Consider the following 22,654-nt stretch of genomic DNA (forward strand, 5'->3'; position numbering starts at 1 on the left):
TCTAGAGGACCAACACTCCACTCTTTTCCTTTTTAAATACCTGTAGAAACGCCTACTATCTGTTTTTATATTTTTAGCTAGCTTTCTCTCATACTCTAATTTCTCCCTCCTTATTAACCTTTGTCATTCTTTGTTGTTCCTTATATTCTGTCCAATCTTCTGATCTGCCACTCAACTTTGCAGACTTATACACTTTTTCTTTCAATTTGATACAATCTTTATCTTCTTTAGTTAGCCATGGGTGAGTCTTTCTTTCTCACTGAAATGTATCTTCTCTGAGTATACTAAAATATCTCCTTAAATGTATGCCAGTGCATCGCTACTGACCTATCCCTTAACCTAATTTCCCAGTTCACTTTAGCCAGCTCTGCCTTCATATCCCTGTAATTGCCCTTAATTAGTTTAGAAAAAAAGTAGTCTTAAATCCACTCTGCTCTCCCTCAAGCTGAATGTGAGCTCAATCATATTATGATCACTGCTATCTAGGAGCACCTTCACTATAAGGCTACTCATCAATCCTGTCTCACTGCACATTACCAGATCTAGTATAGCCTGCTCTCTGGTTAGTGCCAAAATGTGATTTAAGAAACTGTCCCAAAAACACTCTACGATCCCAGGCTACCTTTGCCAATCTGATTTATCCAATCTACATGTAGATTAAAATCACCCATGATTATCGCTGTACCTTTCTCACAAGCCCCCATTATTTCTTCCTGTATACCACCTCCCACAATGGTTACTGTTAGGGTGCCCTTAAACTACTCCCACAAGCGACTTCTTACCTTTACGATTTCTCATCTCTGCCCAGATTGATTCTACATCTATCTTGTTCTTTTGCCTTGTCTTCTCCATTTATCACAGCTTCCCAAACTTGATCCCTAGCCCCCACTATTTAAACCTCCCTCTATTGCCCTAGTTATACGACTCGCCAGGACACTTGTCCCAGTACGTTTCAGAGGAAGACCATTAGAGTATGGTTTTCCATTTTCATGTTTTTTTGGGGATGGTGATAATAGCAGTTGGCCACTTTTCCTGTACAGTGCCGTCAGACACAAGTTTTATCAACATTTTTCTAGAAAATATATATGAATACTAGTTTCTGCCAATAATAATTTATGAATTATTAACGTTGCATTAACAAGTAGTCCATTCTCTGTTATTTTAAACCTGACGTCCCAAACCCAGCAAATACATTATTATTCACAGCATTTTGCTCATTTTTGGAAAAAAATTCCTGATTTCCAAAGTGTTGCAGACATTAAACCAAGTTAAATGTCTATATCATATGGAACTAAAGACCAATGTGAGAAAAAATTAGTTAAATGTTCCACTCTTTTCTTTTTTTAAGGTCACAATACATCAAAAATATTTATTTATATTCCCATATTTATTTATACCATGTGATAACTTCAGCTCCTTAAATATTCCACATATCTCAAGGAGATAATTTCACAGCTGAGAACAGAAAGCACAGTAAAAAAGGTTTCAGTGATGTCACTGGAACTAATCCACAAATTAGTGTAAATCTGTTTGAAATTATATTTAATTTTAACCTACTTCATTACTCACCAATACGTGGTACAAAAAGAATAGACAATAAATTGTGAAACATGTTTTATTTCTGTCATGGCACTGATTAGAACTTGGGATAAAACAATATTACAGCTAATAATCTCAAATATTTCTAAGCTCCTTATAAAAATGGTTTCCTATATTCTCATTTTACTAAAATAGATTTTTTTACAACATTATAAAATTATATTCTAAATGCAATAGAGTCACAGAATTGATACGGTGCAGAAGGAAGCCATTTGGCCCATCGTGTCTGCACTGGCTCTCTGAAAGAGCAATTCACCTAGTGCCATTTTCCCACCTTCTCCTCGCAGCCCTGCACATTCTCTTCTCAGATAACAGTCTAGTTCCCTTTTGAATGTTTCAGTTGAACCTGCCTCCACCACATTCTCAGGCAGTGTATTCCAAACTGTAACCACACACTGCATAAAAAAGTTTTTTCTCACATCACCTTTGCTTCTTTTACCAATTACTTTAAAGTTGTACCCTCTGGTTCCCAATCCTTTCACGAGTGGGAACAGTTTCTCCCTATCTACTTTGTCCAGACCCCTCAATTTTGAGGACCTCTATCAAGTCTCCTTTTAGTCTTGTCTTCTCCAAGGAAAACATTCCTACCTTCTCCAATCTACCTTCATAACTAAAGTTCCTCACCCCTGAAACCATTCTTGTGAATATTTTCTGCACCCTCTCTTATGCTTTCACATTCTTCCTGAAGTGCGGTGCCCAGGCTGAATGCTGAGGCCGAACTAATGACTTATACAAATTCAGTATAACCTCCTTGCTCTGGTACTCTATGCCCCTATTAATAAAGCTTGGGATACTGTATGCTTTATTAACTGCGCTCTCAACCTGTCCTGCCACCTTCAATGACTTATACACATATACACCCAGGTCCCTCTGCTCCTGCACCCCTTTTAAGAGTTGTACCTCCTATTTTATATTGTCTCTCCATGTTCATCCTACCAACATGAATCACTTCATGTTTCTCTGTATTAAACTTCATCTGCCACCTGTCTACCCATTCCACCAACTTGTCTATATCCTTTTGAAGTTCTACACTATCCTCCCCATAGTTCACAATGTTTCCAAGTTTTGTATCATCTGCAAACTTTGAAATTGTGCCCTGTACACCAAGGTCTAGGTCATTACTATATATCAGGAAAAGCAATGGTCCCAACACCAATCCGTGGGGAACTCCACTACAAACCTTCCTCCAACACAAAAAAAATCCATTAACCACTACCCTCTGTTTTTTGTCACTCTGTATCCATGTTGCTACTGTCCCTTTTACTCTACGAGCTATAACTTTGCTCACAGGTCTGTTGTGCAGCACTGTATCAAATGGCTCTTGGAAGTTCATGTACACCACATCAACAGCATTGCCCTCATCAGCCCTATCTGTTACTTAACAAACTTGAGCAAGTTCGTTAAACATGATTTTTTTCACTTAAAAAATTGATGTTGGCTTTCTTCCTGTGGTTGCTGGGCTTCTCTTTACAGACTTTTTTGAACAAGGGTGTAACATTTGCAATTCTCCAATCCTCTGGGACCATCCCTGAGTCCAAGGAAGACTGGAAAATTATGGCCGGTGCCTCTGTAATTTCCACTCTCATTTGTCTCAGTATCCTCAAATGCACCTCATCTGGTCCTGGTGCTTTACCAACTTTAAGTACAGATAACCTATCCAACACCATCTCCTTTTCAATTTTAAACCCATCTAGTGTCTGAATTACCTCATCATTCATCTCAGGGGAATGATCTTTCTGTCACTGTTTTGAAGAACAATAAATTCCTGTGGTTTTGTACTATCTCCATCAACAGTAATCAGTGTTTATGAATTAAAACTTTAACTAATTCATTCAATGGTATAAGGAATAGCAACAAACATCACTTACTGAGAAGGATATTCAATTAAAAAAAGCCAAGGTAAGATGATCCATTGTAACTACATAAGGAACCTCAATTGATAGTCATGCTAATTGCTAACAAAAGTCATTAGCTGTAAGGTTGTCAAATTCAAATGTCAACCTAAAAGTGAGAGTTTCAGTAGCATTGTTACCGAACTAACAATGAACATGCCAAGCGTCTGTAAGGTAAAAAAAAATATGGCTAGTCCTAGTTTTATGCCTGAATCAATTCTCCAATCACTACAACAATGTGTATTTATTTAGTACTTTTAACATAGAAAAAAAATCTCATGGCACTATTACTAAAATGTTCTCTTTAAAACACTAACTGAAACTTGTCACAATGAATTCTCACCTTGCACACATGTGGCTTGACGCCTGTGTGTTTTAGCATATGAAGTCGTAGGTTATATGGCTTGGGCAATGTTTTTCCACAGATATCACAGATGAACTGCCGCTTTGTCCTTCCTCCAGGACTCTCATCTATTTGCTCGTTGTTCCGTTTGTGCCGTAGAAGATGAGAAAGGAGAGAGGCTTTGTAGAGAAACTCTTTCTCACAGAGCTAAAGCAATAGGGAAATAATTAACTAAGATTGCTGTCATAATAAAAAGTCTTGGAACAGGAGTGCAAACTTCAAAGATTACATAAATCCTACTCTACAGGTTTGTTTTCTTCTCCCCATACTTCCACCTTTCAGTAACAGAGTGCATCTCCAGAGGGATCAGGTACCTTTATATATCCAGCTCAAGAAACCATTCTTTATTTGTGGACACCAAGAGTGTGTTGGTACATCATGGAAAAGCATCAGAGACAAAACCAACCAGAGATGCTAGCATATATGCACAACAAATTTAGGATGAATTAATTAGTACAAATTAGGGGCAGGATTTTGTCCTCAGCGGGGGTGGTCTGGAAGCCAACTGCCACCTGTGATCAGCTCTGCACCGCGATTTCACGCAGGCGGGCTTTACTAAGCACTGCCTGTGCAGGTGGGGGAAGGAGGGAGAGCCGGGCCTAATGTGTAGTTCGCGCATGTGTGAGAAAGAGCACTTCAATCTCCCTGAGGCATGAAGCTGCCTCAGGGAGATTGAAGCACTGTGTAAAAAAAAAATGAAGAAAATAAAAATTTAATAAAATATGTCCCCGCATATGACTCTGTCACATGAGCTGGGACATGTTTTTAATTCAAAAATAAAGTTTTTATTTAACGTTTATTTGCTTTAGGAAACCTCATCCTGCTCATGGATGAGGTTTCCTAAAAAATGTAAAGCCCGCTTGGCCTTTTTGCCTGCCCGCCAACCGTTCAGTTGGACCGACAGCGTAAATTTGAATTTAATTAGATTGTTAATGGCCTTAATAGGCCTTTTGATTATCAGCTGGTGCGCAACTGACTCTGGCACAACACTGAACATGCCAAGTGTTTGTAAGGTAAAAAAAATACTGCTAGTCCTAGTTCTATGCCTGAATCAATTCTCCCATCACTACAACAACAATGTGCATTTATTTAGTACTTTTAACATAGAAAAATATCTCACGACAATATTACTGAAAATTTCTCTTTAAAACACTAGCTGAAACCTATCACAATGTATTCTTATCTTGCACACGTGTATCACGAAACTGTACAATGACATTGGTACGTATGCCCGACATCATCGCACGTCATTTTACGCTTGGGCGTGTTGGGTGCACGCTGTGCATAATATTCTGCCCCAGGTCTAGTACCATATATCATGCCAAAAGATTTAACTGCTAAGCTATCAAAAAAATTTATTTTTTGATTTTATATTGGGAAAAATTCCTATATATCTTCCTCGCCATCCTTACTACAGGTCTGAAGTATCAGGATATAAGAAATTCAATCATAGGTGCAAAAAATACCTGTGTTGCAGATAACAATAATGTATATTAGCAAACTACCAACTCTATTGGAATGAAGACGGTAAAATTATTACAGGTAACTTTGCTGGAGTCAAAAATTTGGATTCTGTGGAAATTTACAGACACTACACAAAACTAAAATAATTGGTTCAATTAGCAACACAAGACAATACAGGGACATTTACTGGATTTGAATTTTTAAAATTCCTCAGAATTCTTACCGGACATTTAAATTCTTTGGTTCTGTTGTGGGTCATAATGTGCATCATCAAGGTGTAACGTTTTGGGAAAGCCTTTCCACATTCATTACATTTGTGCTCCATCTCTACATCATCTCCCTCTACGGTGGTTCGTTTTGGTTGCATCTTTCTACCTCTCTTCACCAATTTCTGGGCAACCTGAGGAAATAATACTTTCACTTATTTACGGGTTAAGAAGTACAAGGCTTAAGTAAAGCAGCTATACAAATCATTTTATAGGCTTTCAGAGCACTATACTATTCTATTTTGTGATGACATAAATCCCTCTATTCTCTACGTAGTCCCAATGTTATCTCTAGGTGATGGTAGATGAGCAATCTACCCCCATGTCTCTGGAATGCTGCTCTCAATCTCCTCAAAGATGCATGCAATAGCAGCCAGAGAATAACTGATGTTCATTTCCTCTCGCAGGGAGAGACGGCTGCTCTTTTTTTGGCGTTTCTCTGCAGCAGCTTTGCTGAAACTGGAAAATTCAATGACACAAAGAATCCAACATAGCATCATAGCTAAAAAAAAAAATTTTGCTTAAAAAAGAGCTAGTTAGTTTTTATGATGAAAGACATCTTTTTGGGTTGACGAGTCCAGTCTTTTCTTTAGTAACAGGACCTGCATCTGGACTCTCCTGACCTTATTCCAGAGTGAATAACCACATGGAAAATGACCAAGAACAGAAAACTGTGACATTTCTCTCCAATCCTCATAAGACTCAACATCTAAATAGGTAGGTCACTTGTGTCATTATTTAACTGGGAACCAGTATAGGTCAGTGAGCACAGTGGTGATGGGTGAATGGCATTTGGTGCGAGTTAGGATGCAGCAGCAGAGTTTAGAATGACCTGATGTTTAAAAGGGTACTGTGTGGGAGACAAGCTAGGAATAGTTAGGTCTGGAAGGAACAAAGGCATGGATGAGGGCTTCAGCAGCAAAGAGCTGAGGCAGGGAGCTTTATGGAGGTCAGAAAAGGGAGTCTTGGTGACGGCGTGGATGTGGTTGAAAGCTCATTGTGGCATCAAATATGAAGTTTGCGAACAGCCTCAGATAGTTGCCAGGAGAACTCTCTGCTCTTTTTCAAACAGCGTCATAGGATTTTTCTAGACATCATAGGTGGTTTAATGCCTCCTGAAAGGCAGCACCTGTGATAATACAGCACTCCTTCAGTACTATTAAAATGTCAGGTTAGATTATGTGCTCAAGTCTTGGAGCGTGGCTTCAACCTACAAGCATCTGACTCAGGGCCAGAGCGTTGCCACTGAATCAAGCCAACAGCACACTATTTTACATTCTTGCTTCAACTCAAATGAAACAAGAGTTCCCAAAAATCAATATCTATTGAAAGTTATATGTGAAGTATGTTCCATTTTTGTGGTTAAATAAATGTTTCCATTCCACAGGTCCCTCAACTTTAAATTATTTCACTTGTTCAAAGTATTAATATTATGCACATTATTTAAAGTGTTGCCTCTTTATACCCCAAGCTGCATGTAAAATTGCACTAAAACTATTGAAAAGCTGAAGAGTGCTTCAGTGGTTTTATTGCTTTTGAACAAAAACTCACACTGGGTCATTTAAAGCTCACAGCGCAAACCTTTTTTAAGTAATCTCTTAACAGAGCCCATTTTAGAAACCACTTGACCTATGAAAAACTGAGTAGCTCATTACAATATAGATCAGGTTTCAAACAAACTAAGGGTAAAAAATGTTGACAAATAAATATGCCCACAGCACAAGTTTTCCTCTGCCCTTTCAATCAACCCTGAATACACACTTTAATTATTGACCTCTAAGTTGAAGGGGGTAAAACAATACCTTTATAAAAACACTTCTAATGTTTTTATTTTTCTTTTATTTCACCCAAATCTCCCTTGCTATGATGGCATGGACATTCTTGCAGCTCCAGTTGCACTGGCACTTTCCAGTGCCTCCATGTTTAAAAGCATCATAGTTTTTCTAAATTTATTCTCAGGACTGGAGTCTCACATTTGTCAGAATGCCTATTATTCATGTCACAGCTTATCAATACCCATGGTCAAGGCTATTTTACAGTGTGTGTTTCACAACTGAAGCTAACCCTCTTCTCACTTCAAGTTCATATATGTCCCCTTCCAGCATAAGGAACTGGATCAGCAGTGAGTATCTTGTTTAGTTCATGATAGGTCAAGCCAATTGTGACACCCACTTACCATCAGTAAACTTAGGATTCCCCTGTGGTTCAACTACTCACTGAAGTACTGATGGAGAAACCATCTTTTTTACTTGTTTTAGCTGATATCTCACTTTCTTTAAATGGGGGGTGCGGGGCTTTAGTGATTGTGTGACTGAACTAATTATCCAGAAAATGAGAATTCAAATCCCATCATGGAATCCTGGGGATATGGAAAGAAATCTGCTATCCTTACACTGTCTGACAAATGAGAGACTCCAATCCAGGGAATGATTTAGAAAAAACTATAATGCTTGCAAAAAAAATCAAAACTGACAATCTAGATGGCAAAAGATCCTGAAACCATGAACAGGAACATGAAAAATGTGAATATTTGATACAAATGTGATAGGTTTACAAGATTTACCAAATCCCCACTTTTAAGTCGCCCCACAAAATTGTTTCACTTTAATGTCGTTTATGGTTTAGAGCATTTTTATTAATTTGCATCGCCAGTTTCGGTTTTACGTTGTCTGTACTATGCACGCGCACCCACCCCCACCCCCCCCACCCCCCCACCCCCACACACACACACACACACACACACACACACACACACAACCACCACGTTGAACTCTGGCCCAGCCGCCACCGTGTCCTGATGCTGTAGACACTGCTGCAGTCACCAGATGCCCAAGCTGTGGGGAGGACTGCTGGGAGGCCCAAGATCTGGGAGCAGGAGTGCAGGGCAAGGGTGAAAAGCTGCTGGCCGCCGATCAGGTGAAGTGGGGGGTGGGTGCGGAGCAGAAGAGAAAGAAAGTCAGGGTGGAAAAGGAGCCAGAAAGACACACACAGAGTGGGAAAGGAAAGCAAGTAAAAGGCTGAGTTTCTGGAGTGCTGTGAGTGAGACACAGAAGCTGTGCTGCTCAGGACTTGTTTGGGTGATTTAGTGTTATCTAATTTGAATGTATATAGTATTTGCTATATTCAGTGATTTATTTTGCAAGTTATTCCAGCTCGAAACACACATTGCTGCACATGTATAATACAGTATTTCAATTTGTACATTGTTTTTTTCTGAACAAGAAATGTCTGAAGGAACCCAACTCTGGCTTTAACATTGATTCCTATGGAACCTGTCATTCAGTTAAAGCTGTTTCACTTAAAGTTGCAATTTTCAGAAATGCAACCACAACTTTAAGTGAGGACTTACTGTAGCTTTGTATTAAGGGTCTTCATATTGCTTAATCCAATATTCTGCAAAAATCAGACAAAGGAGTTTCTGTAATAATTAGAAATATCAGGCAACATGATAATAGACTAGGATTATTATATCTGCATATCATTACCCATTGCCCAAAACTTCCAAAACACACTGCAGTTTAAAATTTCATACCTGCTGTGTTGCAGATTTTAGGTTAGTTTTTCTGGCCCGTAGCTTCTTCTCAGTACCTTTGTGTAACCGAATGTATCCACCTTCAGCCAGCGTACGTTGTCGTAATCTGCTTTTGTAAGTATCATCTAAGAGGCCTTTGGAAGAAGAAGCAACAGCAACTTTCCCAGCTTTCTGTTTGTCATGTAATTTTGGTGGTCTACCACGCTTTCGTTTTGGCACATCAGACACATTGCTACTCAGGGTGTCTAGAAACTCCTCTTTGACTTGATTTTCATTCTCATTTCCATTGACAACAGGTGTGTCCATCTGTACATCAGCAGTGGGAGTTTCTGTCACATCTGTGGCATTACTCTCTTTGCTTTCCACATCTGGCACATTTATACTAGGCTCCACAGGTTCAGTTTTTTCATTAGCCTGGCTGCTTTCATCACTATTGCCTTCTGCAGGACAATCCACAGTACCTTGACTTTGCTGAACTGTCAGTTCTTCAGCTGTCTGTGCCTCTTCTGATTCATGCATTACTGCTTCATTCAGGGTCTCATTTTCCATACTGGATGGAGGAGCTTCAGCAGGTATAGGAATTTGTACAGACTCCTGAAGTACCACTGTTATGGAGCCATCAGCAGCACTTTCATTAGTTTCAGGCTCCTGATGTTCCAAAGTATTAACATCTGTAGGCATCTCCACATCTGGGGTGTTGACTCTGGAATTAAGAGTTTTCACATCTCCTTTTTGGTATACTGTAATTTTCCTTTCCTCCAGTTGCTTGTGTACATGCTCACATATCTCCAGAACTTCATGCATCAGTAGATGTCTTGCCAATGTGGCAACATCAGCCATGTGGCAGAAATCAAATGCCAAGACAGATGTATAGGCAAATTCCAACAATGGCAGAAAACTTGTCTTATTAAAACCTAGAAGAGAATTAAAAGTGTGGTGTTTTACATAACATCTCAATTCATTTTAAAATCAGTACGACAATCAGATTCTTTCAGACCTTGGAAGACAAACTGAGGTAGGTTCACTGAAGTATGCTAAAGGCCAAATGTTGAAACCTGATGACAACAAAATTAATGAGCAGGAATCCACTAGAGGGAAAAAAAGTGCATATAAACAAGTTATCAAAATAACCTCATTCAATTCAGGATGTTAAGAAAGAAAAGCTAAATATATTAGATATAAAATGGACTAACTATATGAAATCCATCATCTCTCAATTGGTGGCAGGTAGCCATGGGTGACTAAAATGGGCAGAGGATGGTTCAGTTTATAAATGAATAGGTGAGCCATCATTGGGGCTATCTGGGTGCAGCACACAAAGGCAATCAGCCCTGTGGAATTGTCCTGCAGCTGGGTCATGTGGGTATGCTAATGCCTTCAGGACAGGAAGATAATGAAGGTAGGTCAAAGAAGAGGGAGCAGTATCAGAGTGAAAGAAAAAACCTTAATTACATTCTGTCACTGGCCTCAGTAAACCCATCAGCATTAACATGCTATAGTTAACATTGACCATGGCCAAACAGGATTTGCTAGTCTAGTACTCCTGCTAGGACAAAGTGTGCACGTTATACTCAGCAAGAGTAAAACCCCTGTATAACCTACTAACTTGTTTCATGCTATTGGGTGAAGTTTACCCTCACTTCTTAGCAAACATGAAACCACTTAGTGTTGTACTGACAACAAACACTATAACTCATAGCCGTAATGATCGCCTACAAAATTATATGATTATTCCATACCTGAAAGATCGACAACAGCTTCATGACTGGAAAGCGCCCCCTTTTCGATGAAGAGTTCTCGAAAATATTCGCTACTTGCTGCCAGAATGGACTTATGTGCTTTGTACTCCTCTCCCTCAATCAGGAGTGTGACATCACAGAACTGGTTGAATAGCCTCTGAACGTTCAATTGCTCTAACACTAATTGACAGTGCTTTTCAGATTCCTGTTTCACAAGGCCCTTGCTATCCACCTGAATAAATTGATTTACAGTATTTGTATATTTCAAAATCAAGTGTTACAATAATTTAAGTCAATTAATAACTGAATAGTCATCAACCAATTGAAGAAGCACAAAATACCATCTTCAACTACCATCTATCTAGCTCCATTTGAGGTCTTTAAAACTATGAATGGATTTGATAAGGTAGATGTAGAGATGTTTCCACATGTGAAGGAGGACAAAACAGGGGATGATAAATATAATCTTGTCATTAACAAATCCAATAAAGAATTGAGGAGAAGTTTCATTACTCAAAGGGAGAATGTGGAACTTGCTACCACATGGAGTGCTTGAGGGAAATAGCATAGATGTAGCTATGGGGATAGTAGATAAGTACATGAGGGAGAAAGGAATAGAAGGAAATACTGATAACATTAGACAAATCAAAGTGGGAGGAGTTCGTGTGGGGCATAAATACCGGCATAGGTGGTGGGCCGAATGGCCTGTTTCCTTGCTGTTACAGGTTATGAGACAACTCAGCATATTGCTGGGAGATACAGGTGAACAAAATTTAAAGGTATAGACTACTGGCTTAAGTAAAAAAAGGAACAGTAGAAGCAGAGAATTTCATGAATTGACTTTCTATGCTGAAATACTAGTTTGCTTCACCCATAACATCTGCATGCTTATCATGCTCCAGAACCCTGAGAGTAAGTATATGTGAGGCTGCTTGTCATAACTAAATTAGGTCTTAATGGAGGTGATGGCCTGCTGGCATTGCACATAGGTAAGGTCTGAGAAAATGGCAAAAACAAAATGGCTGAAAATTAAGTTGTCTTTACCTAGTTGTTATATATCAATCAATAGAAGTATTGTTAGGTTACCCAATGGTCATACACTCATTAATTTAGAAAAATTGCACACGGACAAAGCAAGATCAGGTCATTTTGAGCATGCCATATATAGACATTGTGATAAGAATTTTTTAACGGATGAGATGAAGCTTTTGTAACAGTACCTCAAGAATGGCAAGTCGAAAGAATATTTCCTCTGTTAAGCTATCTTGACTGTAAATGCCTTATATTATTTGCAATATTACACTTTGAATAAATGAACTTTACTTGTGAACATATTTTTTTCTTGTCATTAATTTAATTTGCATAAAGCTAGGTGGCTAGCAGTATCATGTAGTATATATAGTAAGTTATATAAATGAGGAATGTGCCAGATCAAATTCCTGGTCTTTGCAGAAATAACTCATTTCATTCAGGCAGCAATAGGGTGTTATACTTGAGCATTTTATGCAGACCAGGGATTAGTTGAAAGAAAGGGAAAAATGGTCCCACTCCTAACTGCTGAACATTGACTCCAATGTGGACAACATGGTGAAGAATGCTATTCGTTATGCATAGCAACATTGTAAACGTATTCAAAAGGATTGTGTTTATGATCCTGCTACACATTCCACCCAGAGCAACTCTAATCTCTCCCTCCCAGCTTCCAACCTCTTACCTTGACAAGAGAGAATGGGACAGGCTTAGCCGTAATTTTCCTGCCCTTAGTGAATGCTGCCCTAACATTACTGGTCATGCTTTCAAATGAAGGATAACTATTTAGATGTCAATGAAAACATATCCCAGTGCAATGCTGTTTTCAGGAAAATAGGAGTAAAACAACAGATTTAGGAGCAGATTACACCATGAGGCTAATCCACCCTTCTCTGCCACGCAATACAATCTTGGCTGATCTTGAGCTCAACTCTACTTCCCTGCCTGCTTCCTATGTCCATTGGTACCCTGAGACACCAAAAATTTGTTTATCCCAGCCTTACATATAGTCAATGATGGAGCATCCACAACCCTCAGCTTACTCTGAAACTGTGCCCCTGTGTTCTTCCTTCCCAAGCCAGCAGAAACCCCTTCAGAATCTTGTCTGCTTCAATAAGATTGCCTCTCATTCTTCTAAACTCCAGTGAATATAGGCCCAATTTATGCTGCCTACCATCATAGGACAACCCCCTCATCCCAGGAACCAAACTAGTGAACCTTTGCTATGCTGCCTCCAATGCAAGTATATCCTTCCTTAAATACAGAGACCAAAACCCCACACAGTATTCCATGTGTGGTCTCACCAAGGCCAGGTACAATTGTAGCAAGACTTCTTTATTCTTATATTCCCAACCTTTGCAATAAAGGCCAACATGCCATTTGCCTTCCCAGATGCTTGCTGTACCTGCATGCTGACTTTGAGTTCCTTGTACAAGCACACCCAAGTCTCTCTGAACATCAACATTTACAAATTTCACACCTTAAAAAAAGCAGATTTTTTTTTAACTCTCAAGACCAAAGTGAATAATCTCACATTTCCCCACATTATACTCCACATGTCATCTTGTTAAGTGAGTGGCCAACCTGTCTATATCTCTTTGCAACCCTCTGTGGCCCCCTCACAACTTATATTTCCACTTAGCTTTGTATTGTCAGCAAAACTAGATCTATTACTCTCTGCTGCTTTGTCCAAATCATTAATGTACATTGTAAATAGCTAAGGCTGCAGCACTAATCCTTGTGGCACTCCACTAGTCACAGCCTGTTAACTTGAGAATGCACCACTTATGCCTACTCTTTGCTTCCTGTCTGTTAACCAATCCTCTATCCATGCTAATACATTACTCCCAATTCCATGAGTGCCCTTATCTTGCCTATTAACCTTTTTGTGTGGCACCTTTTTGAATGCCTTCTGAAAATCCAGCTATACCACATTACTGGTTCCCCTTTATCTACCCTACTAGTTACATCCTCAAAAAACTTGAAGAAATTTGTAAAACATTATTTCCCTTTCATAAAACCATATTAGACTTTGTCTGATCATACAAAGGGAGGACGGAAACTGGCGTTGAGGGAAAAACTCTTCAGATATTTTTACAGCTCCCATTTTTTTAGTTAACCAGTTGGGTTAGGTTCTTTGTGGCTGTCATTGCAAATGAATCAAAGCGGACATAACACTTTTTCCTAACATTAACATTTCACTGTTACTTACTGGTACTTTGTACCAGGTAGGTAGGGAGCTATTTTGCCTCTAGCCCTCCTGCACTGTAACTGGACTATCTCCACTGTAATAACTACTAAAGAAAACTTTAACACATCAATCCACGGATTATAACAAAATATTACTTACAAATACCAATTCTTGCTTTGGGGCATTTTTTTTCCTGGTAGGCCGTGGAGGGACATTGGATCTTCCCTCAGAATTACTCAATTCATCATCAGTTTCATTGCTATCCTCCAGCATCGGAGTATCTATTCCCAGCTGCTCCAGGATTTCCATTGTATCGGCAGATACAGACTTGTTCCGATCGACCTTCTCCTTGCATTGAATACATTCTCTGATATAGTCTTTTACTTGCTTAAAAATACCTGAAAATAAAACAAAACGTCATCAGAAAGATAGGATGATTCACAGGTGCACAGAGTCAGTTCTCCCCTTCCAATATAAAAATATTAAAAGTGCAGTGAAAAGAAATCCAAAATTGGGGTCATAAAATTGAACATTAATGATTCATTGGCAACTAGTCTTTGAAAGGTAGGTTAGTTGTTTGAAATAAGTTTTTAAAAAAGTGACGTAAAAAGTGTTAAATTGCACTGTTTAGCGCTGCCTTAACTTCTTTTTTTCAATTCACCGTCAAAAATACAATGAGATATCTTCTGCATAGTTTTCTTTATCTAATGGAAAACTGAAAAAGGAATTTGATTTCAAATATTTTACATTGAAAATAACACTGTATGGGGTCGGTACAACTTTAATAACCCAATCACCATTGCACAAAATATTCTTTTTCTATCCCAACTCCCAAACATTATTCTTGGAGTCCTTTAGTGAAATCACAAAACACCAAAAAACTAAACACACTACACAATCTTCTGCATACATCTTAAGAGGTTTTTTAAATATATAATGCGCCGTGGATGAAACATATGAACTTAAAAATAAACAATTATCTGAGTGAATCCTTTACTCATTGAGATTCTACTTTATTGATTATTTATCATTCCCTTCTCTCATTTGCCATGCTGTATCCTGATCAAAACATGGGTCAGAATGTCCTGTGCTTCTGGCAATGTTATCAGAAATTGAGCACCAGCCTACAAAAGTTGTATTTGTCAGAATTGTTTCCTGCTCCCTGGAAAATAACTTTTCCTCACTGTCTTGTCCAGACAGCCGACAAGAGATTGGGATCACCTATATATAAATTTTGTGTGGGGCATGTACCTAACCTTATTGCTATGTCAACAATGCTAAACTAGTCACTGTATCAACTGTTACAATGTAATTTCAGCCTCTGGCCGCTAGATGGTCCTGTGGAATGAGTTTCTGAAATCTCTGGTACATCAAAACTTACATACATCAAGTGAACCTGGGCAAACTACTGTTAAGAAATAAAAAAATCAGTATTGTTAAACTTAACTTTTATGCCAACACAAGATTAATGCTGTCAATGTCACTCCATAATCTGCTAAATCTGAGCTGACCATGATGAATTGCTTCAACTCACTTACAAAAAGTCATCGTAACACTGCTATGCAGTTTTCTCCTCAAAAATTGACAAAATTTGGTCGCGGTTGATAAATACTGATCTGAATGCAACATAAATATCCCCAGTTGGAAGACTACTTCTGCTGCCCGTTCCTCCTCTACAAATGTTCAGGAAATATTTTAGGATGCTGTATAAGAAATTTTAAACATGACATGTAGCAACCTTGGGAGGAACAGGTAACTTTGAAGCTATGTTCCCAAAGCTTTCACTAATAAGGGCTATCCCCACCTCATGTCTGCATCTGTTATAAACTAATTGATAGAGATAGCTGTGAGCAGGCAACAATTTGTATTTACATAGTGCTTTTAATATAAGTAGCATCCCAAGGCACTTCAAAGGAGAGTTATAACAAAAGATTTGATGACAAGCCACAGAAGGTGATATTAGAGCAGATGACCTTGGTCAAAGGGGTAGGTTTTAAGGAGGGCCTTAAAGGAAGAAAGGCAGGTGGAGACATTTAGGGAGGGAATTCCAGAGCTTAGGGCCTTGGCCACTGAAGGCATGGTCACCAATGGTGCAGTGATGAAAATCAGGGATGGTCAAGAGGACAGAATAGAGCAATACTGATATCTGACAGTTGTGGGAAGTTAAAGAGATAGGGAGCACTGTGGCCATGGAGGGATTTGAAAACAAGGATGGGAATTTTAAAATTCTCATTTAAAAAACTGCTTAACTGGGAACCAATGTAGAACAGTGGGCACAGGTATGATGGGTAAAAGGGACTTGGTGAGTTAGAACACAGACAGATGTGTTTTAAATGGCTTTACATTTACAAATGGTAGTATATGCGAGGAGAATCAACAGTGCATTGGAATAGTCAATTCTAGAGGAAACAAAGGCACGAATGATGGTTTCAGCAGATGAACCGTGGCAGGATGGAACTGGGTAATATTACGGAGATAGAAATAGGTTGATTTAGTGATGGTACAGAAATGTGGTTGGAAGCTCACCTCAGGGTCAAATAGGACACCAAAGTTGTGACCAATTTGGTTCAGCCAAAAACAGTTGCCAGGGAGGGAGATGAAGTTGGTCATGTAATCAAGTTTGGAGCTGGGATTAAGGACAATGGCTTAATTGGAGAAAATTTCTGGTCACCAAGTACTGGATCTCAGACAAGGAGCTGGACAATTTAGGGGCAGCGGAGGAATCAAAAAAGATGGTGGTAAGGTAAAGCTGGGTGCCATTTGTGTACTTGTGAAAAAAGGAGCAGTACTTTCTGATGATATCACTGAGGGGCAGCAGGTAGATTAAAAGTAAAATAAAAAAGTGAGAAGAATAGATAAAAGCAAAAAACTGTGGATGCTGAATATCCAAAACAAAAACAAAAATACTGCAAAAACTCAGCAGGTCTGACAGCATCTGCGGAGACGAATACAGTTAACAGTTCAAGTCCGTATGACTCTTCACCATACGGACTCGAAACGTTAACTGTATTCCTCTCTGCAGATGCTGTCAGACCTGATGAGTTTTTCCAGGTATTTTTGTTTTTGTCAAGAATAGATCCTTGGAGCACACCAAAGATAATGGGACAGGAGCACAGGGTTGAAAGTGGCCGAAGACAAAAAGGTCTGAAATTTTTTTGTGACAAGGAATCAAGTAATTATAGCACCTTTTATGATCTGTGGTGAATGCAAGTGCATCTAGGCCACTTCAAATAGATGGAATTATTAGACTTCAAATTGGTAGAACCATTAGTTTTCCCTTTGTCAGGAAGATATAATGCTACTGGAATTTATTAGAAAATAGTTGTGTGCGCGTGTGCGTCAGAGAGAGAGAGACTGACTTAATTGGATTAAAGGCAGCCAGTCTGTCTGGAGGCTTTGATGTAACAAAAGAGAAGCTAGGTTTGAAATGTTAAGTAGGTAAACATGGGGAAAGTTTAGAATGTAAGATGTAAAAGGATATTTGCATTTTTAAATAAATCAGACTAGACTGTTTTCAACGGAAGGGGTGTAATGTGTCACTTAGCCAGGTGAAGTTCAGAAACAGTGTGTTTATTTTTCACAAGGGTTACTGGTAATATTGGTATTATGATTTTTTTTTATGATCAGGGAGGTAACGTTCAGGGACATAGCAAAACAATGGGAATTTGCATTCAAAGGGGAAAATATGGATAAAGGAGTGAAGGATGCGTGTAAGGGTAGGAACTCTAAGACCCAACAAGTGTGAAACGCTTTCAGCATCCAAGCCTCAAGCTTCTATCTACAAAAAACTGAAGTTAAGGAAACTCACTTTGGATTGGATTGTTCAGGGTATCATGAATCTTTGCCTATCTCTTTTAAAATCTGTGTGTCTTTCTGTTGCCTTAACAGAGGTGTAACTGGGAGACAGATTAACTAGAGATTTAGAAGTTATCATAGTAGTAATTTGTAGATCTGTGTAAGTATTTAAAATCATTTCCTCTATTAATAAAGGTTTAATTTAGTTTTGTAAGAAACCTATAAGGCTTGGTGGTCTTATTAGTGCTGAATCCAAGGCATGCATTGCGTAATTTATACAAATTGCAAAACAAGTTGTGGCAGTTGTTTCAAGTTTCCCTTTGGGATTTGAGCAGCTCAGCATTTACCATTGCTGTGTCATAACACCTTTGTTTACCTTTTATTACCATCAAGACTGCAACCAATGCATTTGTATTAAACCACCAAAGTGACCTCAGCATTTCAGCATTCAGCTCAGTCATTGCATGTAATATAGGATGAAGTCCATACTGACAACAGAACGTGACCTTGCTAGATTTTGTACATGTGAAGTGAAGCAAAGGGCTACTGCGTCCTTCGCAAACTATTTTCCAATGTGACCTCATTTTAACTCACCACCACCTTTTCAAGGGCAATTAGGGATAGCGATGCCCATATCCCATGAAATATATAAATACAATCTTGAAAACTAACATGACCGCAGATGCCAGAAAAAACAAAACAGCACTGAAGCAGCATTATAACATTCAGTATATAATTAAAGTTTGTGCATTATAGATCAACATATATCACATAAATATGAAATGAGTTTTCACAGTACTTTGCAAAAATACTAAGTTACATACTCATGGAAGCTTCAGCCAAGCCTTGCAGATTCCCAGGTGAATGAAGCCCCCCCACCCCTCCGCCTCCAAATACACAATGTAGTTAGCCCCTCCTCCCATCGTATGCACGCATGCCCTGCTTCCCAACCCCTCCCCCCACTCACTTAACAGGCTTCCTTCCCAAACCACCACATCACCCCTGCCCCCACACAATCATTTACTCAGAAATCTCCCATCCCTAAAGTGGATGAAGAGAAGCCATTGCAGTGATTCTCTGGCTATGATTAGGTAGTTAAAACTGAAGCCAGCTGGACGACACTGGAGTGGCATTGAAGGAGGATGGTGTGCTCGACTGTGTGGAACAGGTAGAGGAAGAGGAGGGATAGTTTGCTTTTGTCACAGTTACATGGGATGTTATCAACGACTTTGATAAGGGCAGTTTTGGCACTGTGGCAGGGACGGAAACCTGGTTGGAGGGTTTCAAACGTGGAGTTTTGAGAAAGATGAGCACGGGTTTAGAAGGTGACAACATGTTTAAAGTCTTTGGAGGGGAAATGGAGTTTGGAGATGTGATTGTTTTTGCAAGGATGGAAGAGTTCAAGGGTTTTTTGTGAGAAGATGGGTGATGAACACAGATTTGAAGGGATGGGAAATAATATCTGGACAGAGAGAGAGAGCGCTAGTAACAATATCAGCTAGCAAGTGAACCAATGTTGGAAATTGGGTTGTCAGCAGATCATTTAGAATAGGGTTGAGGAAGCAGGAGGTGGCACGCATGAACAAGATAAGCTTGAAGAGAGCATGAGAGAAAATAGAGAACTATGCAAGTTCGGGACCTGAGAGGCAACTGATTGTCACTAAGATTGAGACCATTCAAAGAAAGTGATGAGCTCCTCACATTTGTTATAGAATTATAGAATGGCTACAACACAGGAGGCGGCTGTGGCTTCTCCATAGAAGGTGGAGTTGCAAAAGCAACTCAGCTAGTTTCATTTCCTGGCCTTTCCCCGTAGTCCTGCAAACTTTTTCTCTTCAGATAATTATCCAATTCTCTTTTGAAAACCATGAGTGAATTTGCCTCCACCACACTCTCAGGCAGTGAATTCCAGATCCGAACCACTTGCTGGGTAAAAAATCTTTTCCTTATGTTGCCTCTGGTTCTTTTGCCATTTACCTTATCTCAACCCTTCTGCCAATGGGAACAATTTTTCCCTATTTACTCTTTCAGACATGCCAATCAAATCTCCTCTCAAGCTTCCCTTCTCGAAGCCCCAGTTTCACCAATCTATCCACATAATTGAAGTTCGTCATCCCTGGAACTATTCTCATAAATCTTTTCTGCAGTCTCTCTAATGCCTTCACATTCTTCTAAAGTGGGGTGCCCAGAATTAGACACAGTATTCCAGTTGAGGCTGAACCAGTATTTCATAAAGGTTCATCATAACTTCCTTGTTTTTGTACTTTTATACCCCTATTTATAAAGCCCAGGATCCTGTATGCCTGATGAACCTGCCCTGACACCTTCAATGATTTGTGCACAAATACCCTCAGGTCCCTCTGCTCTTACATCCCCTTTAGAAATGTATTATTTTATATTGCCTTTCCTCATTCTTTCTACAAAAATCTATCACTTCATGCTTCTCTGTATTAAATTTCCATGCCATGCATGCACCCATTCTACCAGCCTGGACATCACGAACCTCCTCACGGTTCATAATACTTTGAAGTTTTGTGTCATCCCCAAATTTTGAAATTGTGCCCTGCAGACCCAAGTCTAGGTCATCAATATAGATCAAGAAAAGCAATGATCCACAACTAACTTCCTCCAGTCTGAAAAACCATTCAGCATTATTCACTGTTTCCAGTCATGCAGTTAGTTGTTTTTTTTTATTGATTTGGTAATCAATTTTAAAATTCATTCATGTAATGCGGTGTCACTGGCTAGGCCAACATTTGTTGGCCATCCCTAATTGCCCTTGAGAAGCTGATGGTGAGCTGCCTTCTTGAACTTCTGCAGTCTATGTGGCGTTAGGGAAGGAGGTCCAGGATTTTGATCCAGTGACAGTAAAGAAACAGCAATACACTTCCAAGTCAGGATGCTGAGTGGCTTGGAGGGGAACTTCCAGATGGTGGTGTTCCCATGTGTCTGCTGCTCTTGTCCTGCTAGATGGTGGGTTGGAAGGTGCTGTCTAAGGAAGCTTGGCAAATTGCTGCAGTGCAAGGTTGTCGAAGGTGAGGGTGGTGGAAACAGGGGAGTGGAGTTTAGGAAGAGGATTTAAGATGATGGTTTAAAGTAGAAAAAAGAATCTGGAGATTACCATTGTGTTCTAGAACAATCCTGGAATAGTCAATAACTGAATTACTAGTATATCGTGAGAGTACTGGGAGGATAGCAGACTACCTCGGTGGATCTTGTACTGTTTTCATCTAGCAATCCTTGTTCCAAGCAGGCTAATAAGCATTTTCCAGAATTAATCAATATTAAGGCAACAATAGAAACAGAGCAAAATAAAAGATCTAGGTTGAACATAATCATATTTAAAAGGGGGTATTTAATAAAAAGCTACATTAAAACAAGTTAAATTGAAATGAATGAAAATTGTCATCTAATTATATAAACTAGCAATATACAAGACTGGTTCTAATTTATTAAAAGCAAGTTCCACGTAAACTAAACGGATGCAGTTTTGTAAAAAAAAAAGCACAATGGGTGAGAGAGTGCTACAGAATGAAAATGCCGGCTGTACATTTCAGTACCATGCAAAGTGATAACTTACAATTTATATATAAATGTCCGATCCTGATGAAAGACGTTGGGCAAAACAAAAGGTTCGTTTGATTTTTTGGAGCTTTATTGCCCGTTAACGGCTGTGACTGAGGGGGGACAGTGGCCGGGCTTTCAAATTAAATGAGCCGGCCTGCCAGATGATTAATGTGTATGTCCTCTTCCTGCTCTCCCCGCCCCTAGTGTCCTGGCTGCAGCTTCCCCACTGCCCCCCGCTTAGGGAATGTATGTGCGCAGTGCCGGCCTCACGCCACCCCCCCCCCACCACCCTCTCTCCCTCCTCACCTCTCCACCAGTAGCTCTGAGAGATGTTCCTCCAGGTCTGCTCCCGGGTGAAGTGGAAACCCTCGGCGCTCTGGTGGAAGGAGGCGATCAGCTCCCGGCGGGTCTTGGCCTCCAGCACCACCTCCAGCTCGTCGAACTCGTCGCGGTCCTTGCGCTTCTTCTGGTAGTACAGGGTTCCGCGCCGCACCACGTAGCAGGCGGCGGCCTTGCGGATCTTCCTCTTGACGTTACCTTCGGTCCCCGGCGCATAAGGTTCCTTCTCGTTGGTCAGGTAGCGAATGATGGCTTTGTAACTCTCCTCGCTCGACATGTCACAGCCCCCGCTGTGGCTGCAGCCGGGGCCTCGCTGGGATGGTTGAGAGACTAAAATTTAAAAAAATAACAGAAGGATTTTTGGTAAAAAGTTCTTGCCACTATTGATTTTATTTATTTATTATTGTAAGTGGGTCGGTTTCGGACGGAGGGAGCGGGAAAGGTTTCCTCGGATTGACAAAATGGCTGCTGCACAACCGGAGATGACATCAGCTGGCCCTGACCCCCCCACCCACCCCCCCCCTTCCTCTCCCGAACCGGATGCAATTCTTTTGTCTCCCAGTGACTACTCTTGAAAAAGTGATTATCTGCTCCAGTCATTTCAGAGATAAAAGTTCCCCCAGAGGCACAATTACCTTTACCCAGTGGGTTGGATGTCAGGTGGTTGTGGATATGCTGCAATGCCTGTAACTCTTGGAGAGGGAATTTTGCCCTAGGAAGAGCCTCCTCCGTTATCCCTCGATAGGTGTGTGGGGGAAAACTGGAAACAAGAGTGTATTGCAGCCTTTAAAAATGATTGGATAATTACGTGAAGGAGAAACAAGGAATTGCAGGGATA

At 39.9% G+C, this 22,654-nt stretch overlaps 1 protein-coding gene across 1 annotated transcript in view; it reads right to left on the reverse strand.

Moving 5' to 3' along the window:
- Positions 1–22,282, reverse strand: part of zbtb11 (zinc finger and BTB domain containing 11) — a 47,230-nt gene extending 24,948 nt beyond the window's left edge. Inside the window, exons 1-6 of the mRNA XM_041211627.1 lie at positions 21,784–22,282; positions 14,275–14,513; positions 10,896–11,127; positions 9,157–10,070; positions 5,582–5,758; positions 3,835–4,041 (exon numbers count right to left, since the gene is read on the reverse strand). Coding sequence (XP_041067561.1) covers positions 3,835–4,041; positions 5,582–5,758; positions 9,157–10,070; positions 10,896–11,127; positions 14,275–14,513; positions 21,784–22,093 — 2,079 coding nt within the window. The 5' untranslated portion in view covers positions 22,094–22,282. The remainder of the gene's footprint in view (positions 1–3,834; positions 4,042–5,581; positions 5,759–9,156; positions 10,071–10,895; positions 11,128–14,274; positions 14,514–21,783) is intronic.
- Positions 22,283–22,654: the final 372 nt, after the last annotated feature.

This window comes from Carcharodon carcharias, chromosome 18 (assembly GCF_017639515.1).
Source record: "Carcharodon carcharias isolate sCarCar2 chromosome 18, sCarCar2.pri, whole genome shotgun sequence".
In the NCBI taxonomy this organism is placed as follows: Eukaryota; Metazoa; Chordata; class Chondrichthyes; order Lamniformes; family Lamnidae; genus Carcharodon; species Carcharodon carcharias.